Source organism: Protomyctophum parallelum (assembly GCF_964188405.1).
Source record: "Protomyctophum parallelum genome assembly, chromosome: 10".
NCBI classification, from domain to species: Eukaryota; Metazoa; Chordata; class Actinopteri; order Myctophiformes; family Myctophidae; genus Protomyctophum; species Protomyctophum parallelum.
Genome location: NC_139704.1, coordinates 15,105,343 through 15,125,581, shown reverse-complemented (window position 1 = coordinate 15,125,581; position 20,239 = coordinate 15,105,343). Strand labels below are relative to the sequence as shown.

At 42.2% G+C, this 20,239-nt stretch overlaps 1 protein-coding gene across 1 annotated transcript in view; it reads right to left on the bottom strand.

Annotated features, from left to right (window-relative positions):
* The window catches only part of ttc27 (tetratricopeptide repeat domain 27), a 141,149-nt gene that overhangs the window by 28,313 nt on the left and 92,597 nt on the right, over window positions 1-20,239 (bottom strand). Inside the window, exons 12-13 of the mRNA XM_083775771.1 lie at window positions 12,368-12,490; window positions 2,118-2,345 (exon numbers count right to left, since the gene is read on the bottom strand). Of these exons, the coding sequence (XP_083631897.1) occupies window positions 2,118-2,345; window positions 12,368-12,490 (351 nt within the window). The remainder of the gene's footprint in view (window positions 1-2,117; window positions 2,346-12,367; window positions 12,491-20,239) is intronic.

The window sequence follows — 20,239 nt, the reverse complement described above, 5'->3', positions numbered from 1 at the left end:
CCACGGCCCACACCGTGTCTCCTTCATTGTGACCTCTCAGTTGTCATCCTACAAATCATGCATTCCTCCTCTCTTTCCTCCCGCCTCCTCCTTACCCACTTCTAACGTATGTGTCTCTCTCCTCCTCATCCTCTCCAGTGTCATCTCTGCATGTTCTGCATCATTTCTAAACCCCTCTCCTCCAAAACACTCCCTCTCTAAATCTTCCAAATCTTCGTTCCTCACCATTCCCTTTCTGTCCAATCCTCTCCTCCATTGTGCTATGGCCACAGTTCATTTATAAGGGTTAATTTACTCAGCAATTTTCCATGGGTACATTTTTACACTCTCACGTCTACAGTCAGTGTGCTGCATAGGCGGCAGCCTGGTTGACACATGTGAGATAGAAGCAGACTTGGGTAGCGACAAAATCCCAGACACCACTTCCTCAGAGCCTGAAAAGCACGAATGTGTGTGTGTGTGTGTGTGTGTGTGTGTGTGCGCGTGTGCATGCACATTGTCTGCAATGTGTATTGGGTTACATTTCTGCCCTTTCAATGCAGTGTCTTTAAACAGAAATTAAAAATAAGTAGTAAGTAGTATCCATGTAGCACGTTCTGCCGGAAAACTAAGTTGTGAAAATTCAGTCATCTCTGTATTTTCTTATTGAAAAAGTAAGAATGAAAAATAATCTATATTTGAACATGGCATAGTGTTGGCACTATAAATAATGACTCCCTGAAATCCAGAAAGGATTGTTTGAATTAGATGGAAATGATTGTAGGACTGAGTATGAGCAAATGAGATGCAATGTGTGTGTGTGTGTGTGTGTGTGTGTGTGTGTGTGTGATGAGAATGTGAATTTGTGTGTGTGAGAGAGATAAAGCATAAAAAGAGCATAAAATAATATGTGGGTTGGATAGAACAATGGATTGAATGAAGAAAGGATTGTGTGTGTGTGTGTGTGTGCACGTACACACAATAAAAACAAGTTATTGTATAACACAGTGTGAGCTGACCTTGCATTGTGCATACATTTATAGTAGAGATGATAATAATTTACAGTTTAACTGTTAACTGACAATAATAATATTGATTGATTAATACAGCACTATCAGTTGCGGATGGCTGAAGGCTGGAGATGATGTTTTAGCTCCCGTATGTGAGTGTCTGTACGACTTTGAGCAGCTAATCTCCGGCACTGTTGGACCGATCAGTGTAAAACTTGGCATGCACACATGAATGTAGGTCAAGGAAGAACCTCTGCCTCACATTTTTCAAATCGCCCTTATGGTGGCGCTATAACAGGCCACTTCACGTCCTTGGATCATGGCAACGTGACAGAGGACATTTTACTATGACGCACGTCCTCTTTGTCGCCGTCTTAAATGCTAGTAGCAATAGCGCCAATGCTAGCGAGCTAAGATCAGTTAAAATCTGAAATGAGCTCTGAATCTTGCCGATCTGATCAAAACCACGGACAGTGCCATAGTTTCAGAGAAAACAGCGTTGAAAGATGAAGTATGACACAGACTTGAAAACTGAGACAATTACGTGCTATGCACGACGCACCACAGCATATTTCATAGATTGTGACAGCAAACCTCTCCAGAATTCTTTTCTCAGAGTAGATTTTGAGAATTTACTCTAAAAAGACAAATTTATTTTATAACTAATAACATATAACTACATGGATGTGGTTATAATGGGTTACGGTCATGACTTAAAATGCAGTCCAGGTGGGTGCTAATTCTGGAACGGACATTTGAGTCACGGACATTCGTCCATTCTAAACAGTACAGTTTAATCGGTTATTGACCGTTAACAAGGGTCGGTTATGTATTATTACGTTATTGTACAGGTTGTTGTTAGAGGTGCGCATTGGTACTTTTCTATATTACTGCACAACATGGCAAATGTTTTATCAGTCAATACAAGCAGCCAGATATACTGAACATCATATTTAATTTAGAATTATATACAATATTATATACAGTATTATAATTATTATATATAATTATATTTAGGCTTCGATTATTGATAATCGATTATGTAACAATGCTGCATTGCATTCGAATTGCATTGCTGAATCGATTATTTTTGACACCACTACTTGTACAGTAGCTCAGCGTTTGTACCTGTAAGGGGTTAACGCGGACAGACTGCTCGAAGCAGTCCACGCACTGCTGGAAGTCCTTGTTGCGCAGGTGCAGCAGGGCCTTGGAGCGCATGGCGCGGGCGCTGCGCCCACCCGAGAGCTCCCACGCCCGGTCATAGTACTGATGTTCCCTCAAGACATCTCCCAGCAGACAATAAAGAGTGGGAGTCTCCTTCTTCTCCAGCTCCCTCCGCAGGATCTCCTCTGCCTGGGACACACAACATACCACAATCAATAATGTCAAATGTCAATACATTGTTGTTTTTAGATTTAGTTGGTTGGAAACAACAAAGTCTTATGCGCAGCTGATCGGCTCAGAGACGGGTGCGTAGGCAGGGATCAGAGTGTACAGAATAAAATTGACGTGCACACGTCTACACTTGCACAATAAGGAGATTATTTCAATATAGAGGAGTCCTTATTGTGCAAGTGTAGACGGGTGTGCGTCATATTATTTTAATCACATACATTTAGTTCGTTAAACTTTTCTCCATAGTTACGATACCAAGCTTACTGGAATACTGAGTAGGTGTTGGCCAAATATCAGCGTAAACAAACCTTCGACAAGGAATAACAAGCTAAAGGGAAGACTTTAGTAGGTATTTGGGCCAAGAAGGTACTGTAGGACATAAAGATGTGGATGAAGGAGAAAAAGAGGTAAAGGGGCAGAGAGGTATTATGGGGTGGATGCTGCTGATGGTGTCAAGAGAAGAGGTGAGAGAGGGCAGTGGAGTGGAACAAGCAAAGGGGAGCAGAAATAAGGGTGAAGAATGGAAAGGTGATGTAGAGAGAACAAAACAGGGAAAGAAAAATAAAGTTGACATCTGTGAAGAGAAAGAGAAAGTTAAAAACAAGGTTTGAGAGACATGAATACAAGCCATAGAAGAAAGAAATACTGTGACAAACAGATAACCTGAAAACAAGTGCACTCGATGGTCCTTACACTAGACTGTTTTTTGACTACCCATAATACTACTAGGAAACTCAACTTCAAATCAAACAAAACCAGTGATTCCCGTGAAGCAAATTGTTCAGGGTAAACCAAGGCCAACATATACACCTGCTCTCTCCAGCAGAGACAATTCCCAGAGAATGAAAACACAGCTGTGTAAGTAGAACAACGAGTGGACTCAAGACCCCTCGTTTGAGTTGAGATTGTGACGTGTGCTGCTGCCTTTGGGGCCAAGCCCCCAATCAATATTCTCCTCACTGTGCATCTACAGTATGTATGCTAAGCGGTATGTGTATGTACTGTATGCTAAGCGGAAACTCTGACTATAAAGTGGTTGTCAGATCAAATATTAAAGGGATATTTCACTTTAAAACGGATTCAGTATTTAGATATATTAATTTTAGCTGCCCCACCCCCATATATAAACCTTGTAACTTCAAACTCAAACATTTTATCCATGTTAGATTCAATGAAAACACACGTCTTTTTTTCTGGTAACTGATACTGCCCTCCTAATACGTGAGGTGTTGTTTTTTATTTACATTCTTCATAACAAATCCATGTGGTAGGACGGTGTTAAATATTAGGGCTGTCAAACTAAAAGTTGTAGTGAAATGAAAAATAAGTTTTTCACACTTTTAGACCATATCCGTGGTCATCATATGGGCATACCTGACAATGGATGCCATTTTTTTTTGCAAATTCTCATTTCTGTGTGTTTTTATATCAAAATTATTTTAGTAATTACTTCCTGAAAACTAAAACATGCTGCGTGATGACGTGTCGAGGTAGAAAAAAAGCTGTCTCTCTGTCACTTTGTAAACAAACCACTATGCATGAGACGGATGTATAGGAGGAGCCTGGAGGGATGCAACGCTCTGATTGGTTCAGAAACTTCAGAGCCAGCGTTTCAACCTGAAACTTCAAAATACAATGGCCACCATTTCACTACACCTTTAAAATGTTAAATCAGATGGGATTATGGGATGTATGAGGCGGGTCATCTAAGCATGCATTAATTGCGGGTTAGGGTTTTTAATCTAATTTAATCTAATTAATTTCACAAATTAATTAACTCAGTTATTTTGACAGCCCTAGTTCACAGACAAATGGACAGACACACACGGACGGACAGGAGCGAAAACAATCTCTGGGATTTGGCGGAGGAATTAAAGCAGTTTCCTGGTGGTACAACGACCATTATGCTCCTTGAGGGTCACAAGGTCATGAGTTCAGGTTCCTATGACCTCTCACATGTCTCTTCCTATGTCTCTACTCCTTTGCCCTCTCACTACTGTCCTATCTGTCCATAAATTCCAGAAACCTCTATCTGTGTTTACTGTATGCGTGTCGTACGGCGATGTATAAATGAGCCCTCAGCCAGAGCATTTACGCGAGAGTTTTTACTCTCCAGGTACGTGATTTATGTTTCAGGTTGATAGAACATGTCACTGTGCACGTGCCGTGTACCAATACGTCACACTGTACTTCTGTGATTGCAGCAAAGTTTTTTTTGTTCCTCGTGGATGAATTATTGTCACTTAGGAGTACGCTCATGAAAAAAGATTATTCCAGAAGCAGAGACATCAATGTAAAAAGTCAACTACTTAGAGCAAATTAGCTGATTAGCTATGGCTTTCATCGGGCTCTCCTTGACTGTGTTCTGCACAGCCAAAGGCATGACCGGACAGCGAGCTTGTCTGAGACGGACTGTCTGAATGGAAAGAAACATATGAGCTTCACTTTGCCTTTCAAGAGAGGATAAAGGAGGGGAAAGCAGGTCTGATTTTATGACCTTGGAATGAAGCCACTAGTTGCAATGCCTCGTGTCTTCTCGGGTAGAAACAGAGGGAGAAGAGAAAAGACAGAAGGACAGCAAGTGAGAAAAGGGCAAGAGAGAGAGAGGTGTGTGTGTGTGTGTGTGTGTGTGTGTGTGTGTGTGTGTGTGTGTGGGGGTGTAGAAAGACTGGGATCATTCAGTATTTCTTTATGTTCACTGAAACACAGTCAGGCTTATTATGCTGGGTTGAACACATGAGGGGTTCAGTGCACTCACTGACCTTTCGTGTTAAAGGGTCTAGAGTGGAATCAGCCCTTTGCTATATCTGTTGCTTTTCTAAATGGGCCTTGTCTTGCGGTGCAAGTTGTGACTCTTTAATGCAAGATGAGCATAATTTTCCACACTGCATTGGCACACAGAGGGGGGGAAATCCAATCAAACTTTGAATATTTCACGAAATTGAATAACATTAATGCGTGATGAACTGACTGTATGTGTGAATGGATTCACTGTCTGCAGAGCAGGGGCATAGCCATTGGTGTGAGGTTAATCCCTTTGGTGCTGTGCAGAGGTGCTTAAAACATGTGCTAGTGTCAAACATACACTTCACAAACGTGTGTTTTGGACTAGGCTATTCATTAACCACATGAAGAATAGCTGCCGAAGTCTGAGCTTTTTTTTGCATGAAGACACAAGTAAGTAAGTACCGGTAAGTAAAGTTTATTTGTAGAGCACCTTTCGCAGTAGAGATGGGTCGTTCGTACAAACGATGACCTGTACTACTAGAGTGTTGCATCTATATATCGTTTTATCATTTACTTTTAGTTTTATTACTTTTCTCATTTGATAATAGTAGATCAGAAGTATTGTTTTGCACAGTGTTGTTCTATCAATTATATTTCTTTCTGTTTTGCTAACATTTGCACTGATGTTGCTCAGATATAGTGTGTGTGTACAAATGGACCTGTGAAGGTCCATTCTGTGGTACATCCTGAGTGTTAATTTAACTCTGAGTGTACAAATGGAACAGGTTCATTTGGTTAATGTGTACACTCTCAGCAGAGTTAAATTAACACTTGGTATATTACACCCAAGGACAGTTCAGGCCGCTCCTGGGTTTAACAGCTGCACCCCAGGCAGTACACTGGTCCCTTGTATTTATAGTAGTACAGTGTAGTATGTACAGGTACAGTATCATCATTTACACACAAAAAGGGTAAATACAAAATTGTGATCTCACTGTGATGTGGTGCCATCTTTTAGAATGCTTATGTGGTATATTTACAAGACAAGGGTCATTTGGCACAAAATATACATCACTTACAATGAATGTTTCTTAAAATATATAAATATACAAATGAAAGGAATACAGGATTATCTTACAACACAAAATAGTCAAATAGGGCTATGAAAAGGCCTGTGAGTTTAGGTACGTTTTTAAAAATCCACAGAAGCCTCCGTTCTTAAGTGGAAGGGGAGCTCATTTTATAGGGGGATCGATCCCCTTTAGTTGACAACATTTCTATGTCATACAGTACGTGACATTACACGTATGTGGCTGGACCATAAGTAAAGTAATGTAGTGATGCCAATATGGACATCAAGGTCTACCAAACACTGTGTTAGTAAATGTAAATGTTAACACATTGCACTTCTGAACCAAGTGAACAGATGTGTGATCTGCACTGTCCACATTGTGCTGTAGTGTAAGTGACCATTGTAAGTGTTCCAATTAGAGATTAATGACCCATCAATCCACAGACCAACTAACCAATGATAATTACGATGATGCAATGATATTGTAATCCAGGACTGAGAAACAATACATCTGTGTGCGTTTCCCATCTGTGTGCAAGCGAAGTGCATCACACCAAGACAATATAACATACCTATTACGGCTGTCATTCAAACGTTTTACTATTTGTCAATTTGTGGAAATGAAAGTGATATTGTGACACATACCATACTGGAAAATGTATGTAAACAATAAAAAAATATATAAATAGAATTGATTTATTCAGCTGCAAGGTTAGGCAACAACAATGCATGCTCTCTGGAGGAAACGTATAAAGAAAACAAATTGAGCTGAAACTGGGGGGAAAATAATAATTAGTATTAGTATGTTTCACATGAGCCTGAAAGTCCAATCCGAAGAAATGATTGCTGCGCTGCAATAAAACGACAACAGCAAACAGTTTTGCAGATGACAAATCGGGAAGGAAACGGAGACAGCAAAGTTTAGACTCTCTTCAGTATTCCTTTCCAGTCTCCACCCTCATTGGTTTTCTGCAGTGTGCCTATAGGTCAGACTCATACATTTAGAAAGTGGAGTCGGGGGGTTGGGGGGGGGTGGGTGGGGGTGGGAGAGGGCTGTTGCAAAGAACAGAGTGATGAGAACAGAAAGTTTTGTCCAAAAAGGAGAGAGACGCGGTACTGGACTGAAACCAAGTCAGCCCAGACAAATAGATTGCCTGCCTATTTTGTTCCCCATGTTACATGGAGTGTTGGCCGCCCCTCGGCACCACATGCTTTAGGAGCAGAGGACTTTTATTATTGCGCCCAATGCACCTGGGTAATCACATTGGGAGAGACAAAACAAGCTGTAATTCAATAAGGGAGGCCCTGCAGCACCGAGTCCCACACAGGGGCCTGGGAGAGAGAGAGAGAGAGATGGGGAGAGAGAGGAGTGGGGGACAAGTGCAGGTCAATCTGCCTCACCTGGAAGACGAGGGGTGCACGTGTGCGAGCGTGTGTGGAGGAGTTCTAATTCTACGGGAAGCATTTTCTTCACTACTTGCATCTCTGTGCTTATACCAGCTAGTAGGGATAGGGGTTGCTCTGTGTAGTGCATGCAATGCATATTGCTGTGTGTAATTTATTTATGTACTGTATGTGGGTAAATGAAATATACACATTGCAATGTAGTTATATTTCTGCAATATTACCATAAGTAAAAAGCAAGTGCAAGTGTGCAAACACTCACTGGGGACTGGGCTTCACCTGCTTTATAAAATGCATTTAATATACCCTATTAATAATGAATACACTGCCTATAGGGGGAACCCGGGGCAGTCCCTAATGAAATCTAATGATATTTCCATGGTTACAATCTATATTACATGAACCCACATGCGTCTAATATAAGTCTCTAAGTCCAGAAAAAACGAAATACTGTACAGTAAATCCACCTGCTTTCATTAGCACTCCACACTCGCTGATGGAGTGGAGTGCACTTTATTGTATTCATACGTACAGCAACACGTGTTGACTTGAGTGTAAACAAATTCACAACCTCTTTATTAACTACTTGAAATGTATATATAGTTTGTTGTTTGGAGTCCCCAAGGGGTCTCTACTAAGACCCTCCTTTTCTCTCGCTACACCAAATGTCTTCTCTGAAAATAGCCGACCTACAAGCTGTGTAGCAGACAACTCGTCGCAATTTGAGCTTATTCTTTTACCTCCAAAAATAGGGATCTTAGAGTTGATGTTGTTAGTATATTAAAATAAATGCCCCAGAAAAACCATAGGGTAGAGCGGAGACTCCTGAGTTCTGATCACAGACGATCCTCAGTCAGTTATGAGGGGTGTCATTGAGGCACAGATCCACACTCGGCGGTCTGTTGAAAGTGTAGTCTAGTGTCCACCATCTCTAAATGTACAGTAACGGTAATGATAAATGAGGCATCATTATGTCTGGCTCTGAACTGTTGCACAGAAGAATAGGGGAGAGAAAAGACAGTAAAAATGTGCTTGTGACGATTTCTCTACTAATATAAGGCAAGATTATTTTATAATAAAGCAATGTCGACAATAGACAATCACTGAAAAGTTTCGTTTGGTAAAATAGCATAGAACATATTGAAAAAGCACCTAGTGTTTTCAGAAGTATTCTCATTAGAAATAAAAAAGTGACTTATTTATTTTGGCCTCAACCTGAAGTGAATTTGGTTCCGATGTGGGTTAATAATAATCTTTCCTACTACATAATGTACAGTATGAATAACAAAACGGTGTATAAACGGGAAAGAATCAGACATTTTAAATATTTGCGTTGGCTATTAAAAATAGCAGATATAAGTTCACAGTGCGTCACGTACGTATGTCCGTAATTCCTTAGTATTTAAGTTATTTGTCATATCTGCCCTGTGCAATTTTTGTTTACGAGGCCAGAAGGCAATCTGAAATAACATTTTTATTCATAATGAAATCGTTATTGGCAATTATTTGTGTGACAATTATTCATCAACTTAAACTTGTAATCGTGACAGCCCTACCCTTCCACCCCTCCTGCTCGGCCGGGAGGTCGAGTGCTCAGGGTCAGTGACTGGACAGACGAAGGAAGGCTGATTATATGTCACCTCGGAGTCTATTCCCAATCTACTGTGATATGTGAGAATCTGAGGCCTGGATGAACCAGATGGCCATTACCTCATGTTTATGGAGCTCATCATCTGAGCAGCCACGCTGGGAAAAAGTGGCTGACGCCTGACAACACCACTCCACTTGGCACAAGGCAACAGTCGCAACACAAACATCCGCCACTGTGGGGCATCCTGATGGCTATAGCCGCAGATATAACATCTACATGCTCTTTGGTTTGAACGTGGTTTGCTTTCTACATGTGAAATGGAGTGGGACCGGAAAATTGGAAAGAGTACACAGGGCAAATTCGGGAGCATTAAATTAACACAGTTTCGATGCCATGAAGTGTCAATAAAGTCACAGTGCAAGAGCGCTTAAATGTTTTAATCCGGCGTAGCACCGTGTGGAACCTGAGCTCATTAAAAGATAAAAAGGTCTTGTCGTGTGGTTCTACAAGGAGGCCTGTGATGTACTCGAGTGCATGGATAAGAATATGGGATGTTATTTTCATCCTTAGCTCTGTGTGACAGGGCAGTATTCAATTACAGCTCTACATAGGCAGCTTGAAACGAGGCAACAGTGACACTTTATTCAGGCTGCTGCTTCTTGTTAGTCTAAAGGTGCTTGCACACTGCGTGGTTTGGCCCTCTTATACATTCATTATATGTCACACTGCAACGGGGGGAAAGGAAAAATGTGATCATCCCTCTAGTCACACTGTGAGACGAGAATGCGACCTACGTATGTCATTGTCAGCCAATGTATACCAGTGCAACAGTTTAGCCTCGATGCGATTTGGATTGAGACTTTACTTGCCAGTTGCCAGACTCGGTTGGTAATTCTCCAAAGGGAGATTTTTCACAAAACTGTTTGCAACAAGACTAGCAGGTAGTAATTTATTGCCTGCGATTTAACACCTGTAAAATAGCTGAAAAACTGCAGTAATCTGTAAAACACAAACAGTGACCTTTTACTTACTTTTAGGCATTTAGCAGACGTTCTTAATCCAGAGTGAGAACAAAACACTCTGGAGCAAGAACAAAACATGGAAATACATCAAATACATAAAAAATAGTCATCAAGAATCATACATAAGCTAAGAACCTGACAGTGGAATATCTATATAATGAAACTATGCGTGAATACACTATAGATTGCTATGTCTACATAAAATGCTATCTAAGTTACATAAGTTGAGCCTTTGCATATGCCTGTAACGTCCTTGAGGCTAGAGCAAGTGCTACAGCAAGTGCTACGGGCTAAGATGGAGTCTGAAGAGGTGCGTTTTCAGACTACGGCGGAAGATTGGGAGTGAGTCTGCAGTTCTGATTGCAATGGGAAGTTTTTACCAATCCAGCTCCAATTTCCCTTATCCGCCGTATCTCTACTAGAGGTAAGTAACTCTGACTTTATGGTACCTACTACCTTCATTTGTACGTGCTATAGTAGCTGTTATAACGGACGGTCTCACATTGTCGTGGCAGAGTCACGACATTGCCACATTTTCGGAAACTGCCAAGAATCCATATGGCTGTCCTTGACCTTGTCTCACTGAACGCCCAAAGATGCCTACAGCCAACGGTTTTGCCTCATTTAAGCTTAAATGTGGAAATTTGGACAAACTTAAGGCAAGAAAAAGCAGCCACTGAAAACGGAAAGTGTACTTCAGTGTGTGCCTGACTAAAAGAGAGAAAAACTGTAGGTGATGGGCAAGAAGAGAGAAGTGATCATCACAATTGGAGGAAAGCCACAGGATGATTTTCTCTCATTTTAGAGACCGGTTGACCAAATAGACTAGCCAATCGCAGGGCAATTATTCATCCTTAGTTTTAACAATAGTTCTTGTAGTATGCTTATTATAGTACAATGTTGTTACCTCTGCTATCTCTAGTAATGCTAGTAATCTCTAAACTTGAAAATATAAATGCATGGAAATGGACTTTATTTTCCCCCGCTTTAATTTACCACAGGTAATATTTCTTTTGAAAAAGGTGTGGGGAAATGAAATCCTTCGCGACCAATGACTGCTGACTCTAAATCCAAACACAGTCGAGGTCCACAGTATTTTTCCTAATCATATGATAAGATCAGTAAAACCCTGATGTTTTATCAATCAGCTGTTCGACAGCACACTGCAGGCTGACGTCCTGGCGTCTAAGAGAGAGCGTGTGAATGTAGTCCAACTCAAACAGGCATTTTACTCTGCCTATCTCTATGGGACGTGTGCGCTTGCATTTGTGAGAGAAGACTTCGTAACAGCCTGGGTCTTTTAATTGTGTGGGTGTGTATTGTGTGGCGGACATCCCATAGGAATTTCTTGGGGCCAGGCAAGGTTAATAACCGACCAAAAAAAGGCTGCCCAGACTGATGAATGATGTCTGTCACATCTGCCGGACTACAGCAGAAGATAAGCAGGTGTACCTTCTGTACCACCACATCGATGGACGGATGGACGAATGGATGGAAGGGTTTAGGGAGGAGAAGGGAGATAGCCAGGTAATAGGATGGACAGAAGGGGCATTCACTCTATTGAGCCAGCTCTGCCACACCAAACATCAGATTAACTCATCTTTGAGCTTCCTGCTTGCTGTGCCGTTGTGTTAGTGTGAGTGTGTGTGTGTGTGTGTGTGTGTGTGTGTGTGTGTGTGAGAGTGTGTGTGTGTCTGTGTGTGTGTGAGTCAGAGCAATTGCGTATGTGTATGCGTGTGGTGACAGCAGCCATATTCAGTGTGAAAGATGGGCTTGTCTGCACTGAGAAGCATTGGGTATTAAATGGTCCCTCAGCTGAACACTGGGAAGAGGCTGCTGCAGCTCCCACAGGGCTTGGTGCTCACTTTGTGAATGCGCGTGTGTGTGTGTGTGTGTGTGCGTGTGTGTGTGTGTGTGTGTGTGTGAGCTGCATGTGAAAAGCAGAAGTTGTGCATACATGTATACCTGCATTTATACACACGGATGAGTTTGTGTGTACATGTGTTTCTGCACTGTAGGTACAGTATGTTTGTTTGGATTTGTGCATTCGTGTCTGTGTGTGTTTGTTTTTCTGTTTATCTATGTACTAAGTCTTTTGCCATCTGTGTGTGTGTGTGTGTGTGTGTGTGTGTGTGTGTGTGTGTGTGTGTGTGTGTGTGTTTACCTTGCCGTGTTGACCAAGCCTCTCGTAGCAGATAACCACGTCCTCCCACAGTTCCAGCCTCTCATAGATGAGCAGAGCCGAGTCGTTACAGCCCAGGTCTGTCAGCAGGCTGGCCAGCTGTTTCTACAATCACACCAGATAAGAGGCGAAAAGAAACAACTGTAACTTGGCCCGTTTCCTCATGCTCTAAATAATCCCTGGTGATTGGTTCATCGAACCGGGCCAAAGTATCGCGTCACACACTTCACAGCACATACATGCAGAAATTATAGGAAACTTGTGCAATTAGCTGGCTTCAGTTAGATAAACAAGTAAGTGCATGACTGTATCTATCTCCAGCCCGCCACAGACTTTTCCCAAGTCGGATATCATTTCCAACTGCACGCGAGTAAAGAGCCCATGGGGAGTGAAGGTCTATGAACCTTTTGCCTCAGGATTTTCATTTTCCGTATACCTTTGGAAAGGCTTGAAAGACTTAAATACCTCAAGTTTTAGACTGCTCATGCTAATAATCGATTTATGTAATTTTAGCTGGTGGTAGATGATGTAGAATTGTAGATGATGGCAATGTCGGTTGTCCAGAGCCACAGATCTGTTTGCTATGCCCATATATGGTCATGTGCATATGATATGTGCTTGCACATACTGTATGCACTATGCACTCCACTCAGGTTCATTCTAAAGCACTACTGTTTTATTTGTTCACTAATATTTCTCTGTCCTCTGGTTTAGTGTCTACACTGCCTTGCTGGTTGGCTATTGACGATATTCAGACCGCGGCCATCTTGCCAGCAAGATGCTAACTAGGTGCAACTTCCCATTGACAGCCCATTCATTCAAACAGAAAGGTCCTATATCTGATTGTATTAAACAACATCAAACTCACCAACATTGCAGCTGTACGGAAAGCTTGAATTATCCTCTTTCAATCTGTAAAGTTTTTGTTTCATAGAAATCCACCGTAGACATTTTATGACCTACTTCCTGTCAATACATTCTGTGCAGGTTATTATTTCTAAGTGTCAGAGTTTGGGAGTGCTTGTTGGATATCACTCAACAGCCCTGCATACCACCTGTTTTGAATGTGCACATAATGCAGAAGGCAGCAGGAGGTTGCTTTACTAAGGTTGCTTCCAACCTCCAAGCTCCAATACTTTAGCTTTAGTTAAGATAGACAGGAAAGAGGGAGACATGCAGCAAAGGTCGACATGAACGGGACTCGAACATGCAACGCGCTGTCAGGCCAAAGCCTGTGTGGCATGCGCCTGGACCACTTGGGTATAGTATTATGCAAGTTCCAATGAAAATAATAGGATTAGGATATCACTGCATTGAATTATGGTCTTATACAATACGTATATTTCTCACACACACACACACACACACACACACACACACACACACACACACACACAAACACACACACACACACACACACACACACACACACACACACACACACACACACACACACACACACTTCTGAGACACAGCATTAAAAGTGTAGAAAGGTAGAAAGGTAACAGTGCAATGTTTGCTTGACAGAGAATGACATGGCAAACTACTCTACACTTTCAGAAAAAGTGGAAAAACTGACCAGTTGACCTGGTTTCCCTGCTCGCACCAATAAGAAGGACACATTCAGGTTGGCGCATGGGGCAGGAAAGATAGAGGTGCACATAGTTTCAGACACAGGCAAGCACGCCATACACACCGACTAATTCAACCTGACTGTAGACAGTAACAGTACAGTAAAGAACCTGGGGGTTATTATTGATTCCGAATTGAATTTTAATTCACACATTAATCATGTTACCAAGATTGCCTTTTTTCACCTTAGAAATATTGCACGAATCAGAGCCTATGTGTCCTTGGACGATGCAAAAACGCTAATCCACGCCTTTGTTTTCTCTCGGCTTGATTACTGCAATGCACTTTTTTCAGGACTGCCTAAGAAAACAACTGACAGATTACAACTTGTCCAAAATGCAGCAGCCAGAGTTTTAACTAGAACTAAGATGAGAGAACATATTACTCCAGTTTTGGCATCACTGCACTGGCTTCCGGTTGTTTTTAGGATTGATTTTAAAATTATTTTACTTGTCTATAAAGCCCTCAATGGTCTCGCACCTTCCTACCTACATGACTGCTTGCCTAAATATGTCCCAAACCGCCCGCTAAGGTCTTCCACTGCTGGCCTGCTCGCTTTGCCTAAAAAAATGGCAACTAAAAAATACGGGGAAGCAGCTTTTTGCTTCTACGGGCCATCGGCATGGAACAAGCTCCCTCTGTACCTTCGTCAGGCAGCCTCTGTAGACATTTTTAAAGCTCAGCTCAAGACCCACTTCTACAACATTGCCTTTAAGTGATCTTATTCATGTCCTCACTGTATTGCATTACTGTTTTTTAATGTCGTTGCCTTGCTTTTCTTTTATGCTTTGCTTTTATTTTATTCTCCATTGTTCTGTAAAGCACTTTGAGCTGCATTTGATGTCATGAAAGGTGCTATACAAATAGTTTTATTATTATTATTATTATTAATTCAAAGCTAAGACAAGCTAGCTCACATATTAAACACAGCTATTGTGTGCTTGTACTGTCCAAACCTCCGGACTACAGCTGGCCAATAAACCAAGTAAATCTCCACTGTCCAATAGCACTGACTGGCACGCTGCCAGGCGGCGGCAGTCAGGCAAGCACTGGCTGCTGCCAAGCCAAGCCCCCAGGTGACTAGATCTCTACAATTAACTCTGGGATAGTGATGGCCAGTTCCTACCCAAACAAGTCATACAAGTACATGCAAATGTATGCTGGCGAACGCACAGTGCATTGGAAACCATGGTGCTGTCACTGTCACTACTACTACTTAACTTTTCCCAAACACTAACATAATATTGTATGCAGACTATTATATGCCAACGCATATAATATATATATTTTTTGCCCTAGGTCAATAATCAAGCTCTGTTTCAGCCGTCCGTCCGTCCCTCCCTCCCTCCCTCCCTCTCTCCCTCCCTCCCTCCCTCCCTCTCTCCCTCTCTCCCTCTCTCCCTCTCTCCCTCTCTCTCTCGACAGGAGGCATGTTCCAGACTTGGAATAAGTATTGTGCTGCTCATCAGCAATGATATTGCAGCCTCTTCACCTCTCGTTCTATTTTCCAAAACATTTATTTTGAGATTGGAGACCTTAAAGTAAAAAAAATAATAATCAAGCAAGCTGCTTTTGTGTATTTTCTACTTGGCTGTGTATGATGTTCATGCTTCGAAGTCCGATAATACACACTGACAAAAATAATAATATGAATTATTAAAATGATGACGTCATGAATGGGGCCTCCCGATCCTTAAGGCCGCCCCTAGTGTCACCCTAGTGTCACCCTAGTGTCACGCTAGTGCATTAGCACCGGAACCCGGTTCACGGTTCTTTCTTTTCAACCTGTGTATATGCCTGAAGAAGGTCATCAGTGACTGAGACATTGTTTCTTTGAATAAATCGTTGCTCCTGTACCGTGCAGTTCGGCAGTATGCGGATTGATTATTTGCATATAAAATATACATTCACTAGCAAATCTCTTGGTTACACAAACATTATTCCTGTGAAGCAGATTGTTTATGCTTATATATTAAGATTATAAATAGCCCTTTCTACAGGCTTTCTACAGGTACTTTCCATTCCACGGATGCTGTAGAAGTTGAGACTTTTTATATCAACGCTTTTTAACTGGCAGCTGTGCATGGAGAGACAGCGAAATGCCTTCACGACGGACGACGTACGTCGCGACGTATATTTTTCCGTCGCAACGTATATTCGAGTACGTCCTGGCGTAAATATCAATTCGTCCCGGCAGAACGGACTCGTCGCGGCTATATCTACCCGTTTGCGACGTAATATGTTGGCTATTATTTTCCGTCGCGCCAGAACGGGACTCGTCGCAGCTATATCTACCCGTTGTGGCGTGAGCTGGACTCGTCGCGGCAGAACGTGACTCGTCGCGACTATATCTACCCGTTTGCGACGTGCGCCTCGCCGGTCCGGTCTCCAGGCGAGCCTGCGTCCTTCATATATATTTTTTTCTGCTCTCGTTGGACTTAACTTTAAAAGTCCAATGGAACACCTCTTTGTAACGGGTCGCTGTAGTATAGTGGTCTAATTCCTCGCCTCTCTATTCTTTTTTGCTGAGGACGCTGGTTCAATTCCCGCTCGCGGCAAACCAAAATTATTATATTTTAGACAGACAGACAGACAGACAGACAGACAGACAGACAGACAGACAGACAGACTGCCTGTCTGCCTGCCTGTCTGCCTGCCTAATGTATTGTAAATAATGTATTCATTCCATACGGCTATTTTTTTTTAATATAAAAACTTTTGTCTTTCGCGCGATTCGAACCAGCGTCGTCAGCACCAAAACATTGAGAGGCGAGTGATTAAACCGCTGGACTACAGCGGCCATACGTTACAAAGAGGTGTTTCATTGGACTTATAAAGACAATAGCACCCAGCTGCAGTCTCGCAAGGGGAGGGACCGGAAGTGCTTTTATTTCCGGCTTCCACGTGCACAAGCGCACATACACGCACGCGAAATATAATGCAATATGTAATAATCAGCTCATACATTATAAAGACATTATTGCATTATGAAGTTTTATTACAGTATGAGTCGCCTATGTGGAGGTTCTTAATGTAACACATTATTACATTATAGAAAAATCTATTAAGTTATGTGCTCGTCTTTTAATTACATTATGAGCTGATTATTACATTATGAGGTCAGATGTAGAGTTGCTGGCCGCCTCAGCTCCATATATGGAGATCTAGGTGATGATCCAGTCTTTTCAATGTATGGCTATCCAGGGTTTGATGAGGTCAGTGTCGGGATCTTATATCATATGGAAACGGCCATATATGGCGGTGTGACGTGTCATGAGGCGTGACCATATATGGAGGCATGACACGAGGCGTGACATGACACACTTACTGACTGACTGACGGGAAATGCAGGTTTTCATAGTAAATTAAATGCATATGGTCGTGTGTCTGTGATCTATGGTCTGGACATGGTGTGTGTGGGACAGGGGTACGGGGTTATAGCAACTTATTACATTACTTAAATGCCTTGATATCATTATGTTATAATCGACCATATAGGCCTAGCCTATTATTGCATATCATTTTATTATTGTTAGATTTGCATTTCTTCAAATATGCACACTTATACCACCAACTAATAAGCTTTCAATTAAAATATTACCTACAACAAACTACTTCAAACTTTTCCAAACCGACCACGTAATTATGTTTAAGCACAGATGGTACTATATACACCCGGCATTTAAGCGCGCACCAGCAAGTGCGTGTCGTGCACGCGCATTATATTTCGCGTGCGTGTATGTGCGCTTGTGCACGTGGAAGCCGGAAATAAAAGCAGTTCCGGTCCCTCCCCTTGCGAGACTGCAGCTGGGTGCTATTGTCTTTATAAGTCCAATGAAACACTTCTTTGTAACGTATGGCCGCTGTAGTCCAGCGGTTTAATCACTCGCCTCTCAATGTTTTGGTGCTGACGACGCTGGTTCGAATCGCGCGAAAGACAAAAGTTTTTATATTAAAAAAAAAATAGCCGTATGGAATGAATACATTATTTACAATACATTAGGCAGGCAGACAGGCAGGCAGACAGGCAGTCTGTCTGTCTGTCTGTCTGTCTGTCTGTCTGTCTAAAATATAATAATTTTGGTTTGCCGCGAGCGGGAATTGAACCAGCGTCCTCAGCAAAAAAGAATAGAGAGGCGAGGAATTAGACCACTATACTACAGCGACCCGTTACAAAGAGGTGTTCCATTGGACTTTTAAAGTTAAGTCCAACGAGAGCAGAAAAAAATATATATGAAGGACGCAGGCTCGCCTGGAGACCGGACCGGCGAGGCGCACGTCGCAAACGGGTAGATATAGTCGCGACGAGTCACGTTCTGCCGCGACGAGTCCAGCTCACGCCACAACGGGTAGATATAGCTGCGACGAGTCCCGTTCTGGCGCGACGGAAAATAATAGCCAACATATTACGTCGCAAACGGGTAGATATAGCCGCGACGAGTCCGTTCTGCCGGGACGAATTGATATTTACGCCAGGACGTACTCGAATATACGTTGCGACGGAAAAATATACGTCGCGACGTCCGTCGTCCGTCGTGAAGGCATTTCGCTCCACCTGGGTGCATGTGCGAGTAATGACGCCTGGGCAACTACATGGCATATTTATTTAACGTCTAAAATGTATAAAAAATTTACAAACAAACCACGGGAGGTGAGATTCCAGTGCTGGTATTTATCCTGCCTATGCGCTATGTTAGTGGATGCAGCTGGTGCACTGATCATTGAGCACCGAGGCTCTTGCTGGCCGTGGACTGGAAACACATCACTCAACAGCACTAGCAAGCAACTGACAGGCACAACGTGCTGCATGCACATACGTAGAGCATAATACATTTTAAACTAGCAGTTACAGATTGATAGACAACAACATACATACTGTAAAAAATCATGGGCTGCTTTGGCCACGGGTGGTCTTGAGTCGGCAGCTTGTTTGAAAACAATCTGTACATTTTAGCCAATAAATAGGTCATGTAGTCAATCAATATGGATTCCTTTCTCATCTACAGCTGCTAGTTTCAATCTTTGAGGCATGCTCGGCCATAACTCTCGAAAACACGGTTGAAATTGATTTCGATGAACGCTAAACGCAACATGTCTTGAAAAGGTAAGTTATGTATAACCAAAATGGCTGGCCAGGGAAGAACAAGGGGCAGGGGAGGGCTGGCAGTCCTAAAGTGGAAATCAAAAACTAATTATGTTGCTGAGTGCACAGTAAGCTGTGTGCAGCATTGCGTAGTAAATAACGAGTCATACACATATTCCCTATAGTACGTTATTCTGTTATACCCCATTTAGTATACAGTAGGAACGGCTGTATTAATTTATTCAACTTTATATCCAATATTTTTGTATTTATTATTTTATTTATGTAGTTATTTCATTTCAGATACTGCTCGTTCGTTCATCCATATCTGTCTTGTGCAACCGACCGTATCATATAAAAACCTCATCTCTGACCAGAGCCCCGTGGTGGGTTTCTTAAGCTGGGCTCAGACTACAAGATAATCAGGTCAGAAACAACCCTCCAGAGTATCGTGGGGGGCGTGCGGTACCCCAGCCTAGATCGGGAGCGAATCTCTGGCATAATATCCTCTAGTGTGAGCGGTTCATAGATCCAATCTTAAGCCTTCTGACTTGCTCACAGGACGGTCCGAATTGATCTGGATCATTACTGGCCGAGTGGAACGCACATTGGGAGTCACTCCGACCAATAGAAAGACAGCCTACAAGGAGATAGACGAATGAGTGGACTTTTGTCAGGGAGGCCGGTCCAAAACAACGGTGGTGCGTTCGCCGTTCGGCAGCTGAGGCTTGTAGGTACAGTACAAGGTTTCCACCCGACAACAACTATATTATTATAAAAAATACGTTGTTCAGATAATTTAGGTTAGGATTTAGAAGGTATATTTAGAATCGGCCTCAGTTCTAAATGGGTTAAAATAATCTGATGAGACAATTTTATGAGATTATTACCTTGTAGTGTGCGATGCTACCCGATTTCAAAACCGTTTAAGATTTAAAAAATCCTTGTGTGTGTGTGTGTGTGTGTGTGTGTCCAGCTTTATAGGCATGCCTTAACTCAAAGCTCACCTTGTAAAACTAGAACAAAACATTTTCACACACATACTGTACAGTACATCTACCAACAAACAGCAGACACACATGCAATGTTCTATCACCCATGTCCCATCATGTCATGGTTCATTGTCCCTTCTGGTTTCT